The sequence below is a fragment of the Zerene cesonia genome, chromosome 24 (genome assembly GCF_012273895.1).
Source record: "Zerene cesonia ecotype Mississippi chromosome 24, Zerene_cesonia_1.1, whole genome shotgun sequence".
In the NCBI taxonomy this organism is placed as follows: Eukaryota; Metazoa; Arthropoda; class Insecta; order Lepidoptera; family Pieridae; genus Zerene; species Zerene cesonia.
In genome coordinates this window covers 4,219,408-4,224,783 of record NC_052125.1, presented here as the reverse complement: position 1 = coordinate 4,224,783, position 5,376 = coordinate 4,219,408, and the positions used below count along the sequence as shown (strand labels likewise).

General features: G+C 36.5%; 1 protein-coding gene across 1 annotated transcript in view; it reads left to right on the top strand.

Moving 5' to 3' along the window:
• The first annotated feature begins 1,293 nt into the window (after positions 1–1,293).
• LOC119836375 overlaps positions 1,294–5,376 on the top strand; it is a 5,930-nt gene continuing 1,847 nt past the window's right edge. Inside the window, exons 1-5 of the mRNA XM_038361680.1 lie at positions 1,294–1,324; positions 1,685–1,875; positions 3,719–3,916; positions 4,485–4,861; positions 5,257–5,368. Of these exons, the coding sequence (XP_038217608.1) occupies positions 1,294–1,324; positions 1,685–1,875; positions 3,719–3,916; positions 4,485–4,861; positions 5,257–5,368 (909 nt within the window). The remainder of the gene's footprint in view (positions 1,325–1,684; positions 1,876–3,718; positions 3,917–4,484; positions 4,862–5,256; positions 5,369–5,376) is intronic.

Sequence of the window (5,376 nt, the reverse complement as noted above, 5' to 3'; positions counted from 1 at the left end):
CTTAATTGAAGCGTGTTTTATTTAACTATATTTATTTTAAGTGCACGGTTTTTTATATTGATAAATGAATGAATAATTCGTACTTCATTATATATATATATATATATATATATATATATATATATATATATATATATATATGTCTATATATTAAAGATTACACTTTAAATCTAACACTTGTCAAACTAATATTTATCGAAGATATGTAGTGAATGATAGTGATAGTAAATTAATGAATGTGACTGATAAATATAAGATAACATAACATGTATGTACGTATATATATGTATATATACAATATGTAAATGCTATGCCAAAGAGATTCCCAAATGGACTGTATATTTATTTGATTTTGTTTCTCGACTAAAAAACTAACACCGCGGATTTACCAATTGACGTGATTCTTTGTGTTTGGTAGGAAATGGTTGTTATATGGTTCATTTTAGAATCTGGAGTACCTCCTCAGGTTCATAGAGACAATAGACAATTATTATATAGTTTCTATATCTTAATATATTAACTACTAGCTGCGCCCCGCGGTTTCACCCGCGTAAGTCCGTAACGCGTAGGAATATCGGGATAAAAAGTAGCTTTTATGTTATTCCAGTTATCCAGCTGTCTTCGTACCAAATTTCATTGCAATCGGTTCAGTAGTTCTTGCGTGAAAGAGCAACAAACACACACACATGTTTGCAAACTTTCGCATTTATGATATTAGTAGGATAGTAGGACGTGCCAGGTTGTTTATACGCGATGGACGCGTCTACTCAACCGATTTTAATCCAATAAAAGACTACCCAGACGGAGCCGGGGCGTGCAGCTAGTCTGACATATAGAATTCGACCTGTGATATGTACCTATAGATTGATAAGATTAATTAATTGTAATCCCATATTAAAGTGAGCATTACATTTTAAAACGAAGTCATTTCCCTTATCATTATTTTTCACATAATTGATAATTTTTATGAGGAATCGTTTTAATATAATATGTTTCTTTGTTCTTCGATAAATGCATTATGATAACAACTGTTTATTGAAGTTTTACTGGCATATAGTAAAGTTAAGACAGGTAGGAATCGATATCGACACAGCCGTTTTACGTATTTATAGTTTGTTGTTCAACTGACTTCTGAATGAGGTTATCGATTCGATTTTGTTTTTGGCTTTGTCACTTCATAACTTTCGATTGGGTGAACCGATTATGATGGTTCTTTATTTGAAATCTAGTGCATTCCTGGTAGTTTTAGTTAAATTTTAGTTGTCACAATTCGAGGACGACTGTGGAGGGATGATGGGTGGTCGAGAGGCTAGGCGTTGCTACGGTATGGCAAGAAGTCGCGGGTTCGAATCCCGCCTCGTGATCAAATTTTTCTATTCTTTCAAAATTTCTCTATAATTAAACCGACTTCAAAAGCACTAAAAAGCGAATAATAAATATACATAATAACTATAAGCGCTACCCGCTCATCTCTTTAAGGTCAGCCCCAGCCAAGCCAAGTAAAGAGTAGATGTGTAGTAGGTTACTGAATGAAAAGAATACACACAGACGAATATAGAAACACTTACTTTTTTTTGAAGTTGGTTCAAAAGCATACATATCCCATCAGCGAGTCTATCATGTAGATACGGGCACGTTAACCATCTTTTTAGATCTGATGATGATAAGCATCTTCTCCTTTCAGTAAAACTCCTCTTGCTGGGGTTTATTGGGTTCACCTTCGCTCATCCCCAAGTGGAGTGTCCAACGGACGGGAAGCAGTACCTGCTACCCCACGAGAATGACTGCTCCAAGTTTTATCCCTGCGTTCGTGGAAGAAAGCAGGTGGATGCAATAAAATGCCCCGGGAGTACGCTGTTCTCTTTTGAGAAACAAGTAAGTTTATGACTACACACGTCCGCCCCGACTTCGCCCGTGGTACATATATAGCCTATACTCTTCCTCATTTAATGAACTATCTATGAAATAATATTTCAAATCGGACCTGAGATTAGTGCGTTCAAACAAACAAAATCTTCATCTTCATACCAAGTTTCATCAAAATCGGTTTGACAATAACGAACTTTCATACAAACTTTCATCCACTCTTTCAACCCTTTCTACAATTTTTTCGGGATAAAAAGTATCCTATGTCCTTTCCCAAGTTCAGTTCTATCTTCATACCAAACTTTATCAAAATCGGTTTAGTGGTTTAGGCGTGAATGCGTAACAGACAGACAGATAGAGTTACTTTCGCATTTATAATATTATTAGGGATATGGCAGTTAATGGGTGGCCAATGAATTTTTAATTCCGTTTAATTGCTATTTGTTATTTATAACTTCTCCAGTATGTTTCATGTAACCGACTACTTTCGACTTGATTTTAATCCTTACTCAAACATACTGTCTTAATTCAAACTTTGCACACTTATCAAGGACTAGCTGCGCCCGCGGTTTCACCCGCGTCAGTCCGTATCCCGTAGGAATATCGGGATAAAAAGTTGTCTATATGTTATTCCAGTTGTCCAGCTGTCTACGTACCAAATATCATTGCAATCGGTTCAGTAGTCTTTGCGTGAAAGAGCAACGAACGCACACACATCCTTACCAACTTTCGCATTTATAACATTAGTAGGATTGTCCATTAGTAGGATTGTCGATAGTACAGTTTCTCTTATTATCATGATTCGCAAGCATTAAATAATTTCTTCTCGTATCCACTGTAAAAGCAAGTGAAACCATTGTTGATTGTACCTTTAAAATGTATTTTAACTGTATTTATTATACACTATTATATTGTATATTTTTTATAAAAGAAGTTATTATCGTGTATCTTACCGATTTTTCTCGGTAGATGGACCTTCCGAATCGGTGGAAGTTAAAAAAAACTGTTCATCTAAATATATTTAACTCAAAGGTTGACTGACCTAGTGATCTATCAACGTACAGCCCAAATCACTGGACGGATCGGGCTGAAATTCGGCATGCAGATAGATATTATGACGTAGGCAAACGCTTAGAAAGGATTTTGGTAAATTCTACCCCATTATCCCCTGGGATAACAACGGGCATGAAAGTGTGTATCATGAAAATTTATAGAGCATACGGGCGAAGCTGCGGGCAACAGCTAGTCGTTTATAAAAGTTTACATAATATGTTTGTATTTCAACTTGGAGTAGGTAAGCAATGATTGGGAAAATTATTCGAAATTCCTAATCGTTAATAATATCACGGCTAAATGATTCGGTGATTTTAAATCTCGAAGGGATTTGTAGATAATGGATTATAAAAATAATTTGCTAAAAGCATAAGTGCCGATAAGATCTAAATTTTTTAGATTTGTTAGACCATTATCAACTAATTGATTATAGTGTGTAAATTATTAGAAAATTACTTTGGCTTAGTATGATACACGTATGATAAAAACTAGATACAGTACCCGAGTATTAGATTAAAAGTGATCTCTGTCCTCATGTGTTTGTCAAAATTTTAGTATATTGAAAATAAAGTTGAAGCAAAATCAAACTTATCAACATAACTTTAAAGTCACAAATCGAAAAGCAATTTGCTCTAGCTAGCTAGTTAATATTCATCAAAATAAATTCAACCTTATTCAAATAGGAAAAAAGTCGTGATTACAATGACCTGAGAATTCAACAAGAAGTTTTAAACACGAGATATCAAATAAAACAAAGCATATAGTAGTTTTTATCTCACTTACACGTATATAATTTCAGATTTGCGAGCAAGCTCACTTAGTGGAGTGCGTCACTAAGGTGGTCGGCAGAAGCGCGCAAATTGGTTGCCCCACCCACTTCTTTGGTGTACTTCGACTTCCGCATGAAAATGACTGCAGTAAATATTATAACTGCGTGCAAGGGAGTCGGATTCTTGTCAATTGCGAATCTGGGAAACACTTCAATGCCATCACGCAGGTATAAATGTTTTTCTTCATGTCATTGCGGGCAGCTGAGCTGGCGGTTCGCCTGATGGTAAGCGATCACCACAGCCTATGAACATTCGCAGAAATAATGCCTCTGCGAATGCATTGTCTGCTTTTGGGTAAGAGATAACGAAAGGATTGACGTCTGGAAAGAAGTAATGGACTGGGAAGGGTGAGGAAAAGGAAACGAGACTACGGCTTCCCTACTCGCCGGTACACATACCATACTATTATTTCACGCCGGTTTTTTATAAAGGTTTGGTACTTTCTCGTTGCGAGCTGGCCCAGTTCGTCCTGAAGCGTGTCCGACTACTGCATTAAAAATATTTGAAAACACAGCGGTTCCTTTTAGGGTTCTGTACCAAAGAGGTTAAACGGAACCCAATAACTAAGCCTTCTCTGTCCGTCTATTTCGAGCGTTATTTAGAGTAATTAAGTATTTTTAATATTTCCTAAATTAATCAACTAGCGCTTCCTACCGACCCCTTTCGTATACCACCCGGGGCCGGGGTAATGTTAATTAAACAACAATAAAAATTCTCGAAATTTTATTTTAACAGAATTGTGAAGACCCTGGTAAAGCCGGATGCTCTAATTCCAATGCTGCAGGACAGGATGGTCAAGATGGGCATGATGGAATAGATGGGATTGGTATTGGTGCTGGAAGTGCCGGTTTAGGAGGTGCTGGAGGCGTCAGTAACGGTGGAAATGGTGGAAACGGAGGAAACGGCGGAAATGGAGGAAACGGCGGTAATGGAGAAGGTGTCCATAGCAGTGGCATTCAATTGCTGCCAAACGGCTGCCCAGCTGACGGAAGGGTTGAATTGCTTTTACCTCATCCGGATTGCACAAAATTCTATCAATGTGTCCATGGTAATAAAGTAGCTATGCCATGCGCTCCTACTACATTCTTCAATTTTGAAAGCCAGGTAATTTCGTATGCTAGAATAATGTTTATTTACTCATTTTTATTGGAAACCTAACGTTTAGATCCATTGTTTATTAATATCTAATTCAATGTTATACTTCTCATCCTACTAAAGGCTAACATTTGCTAATTAAGTTAATAGTAAATTTTAAATTCATTTTTCGAGAAAAGATCCATTAACTTCACTTTTAGGACATTTACTATATATCATATATATTATCTCTATACAATTAAATTCACTTAGCTAGAGCCATTCAGCTAGCGAGATCTACATGAGTATGCCTTCAAGAAAAATGTAAAAACATAAACTTAATGACTTATAACTTAACATTTGTGGCTAAGAGTATGATAACTAATCTGGTGAAGGTATTTTTATAAATTCGTTTCTTTCAATTTGTTTTCAGCGATGTGACGCAACTGAATGCAATCCTGGTGGTGATGGAGGGAACGGTGGAAACTGTGGTGATGGAGGAAACGGTGGAAACTGTGGTGATGGAGGAAACGGTGGAAACTGTGGTGATGGA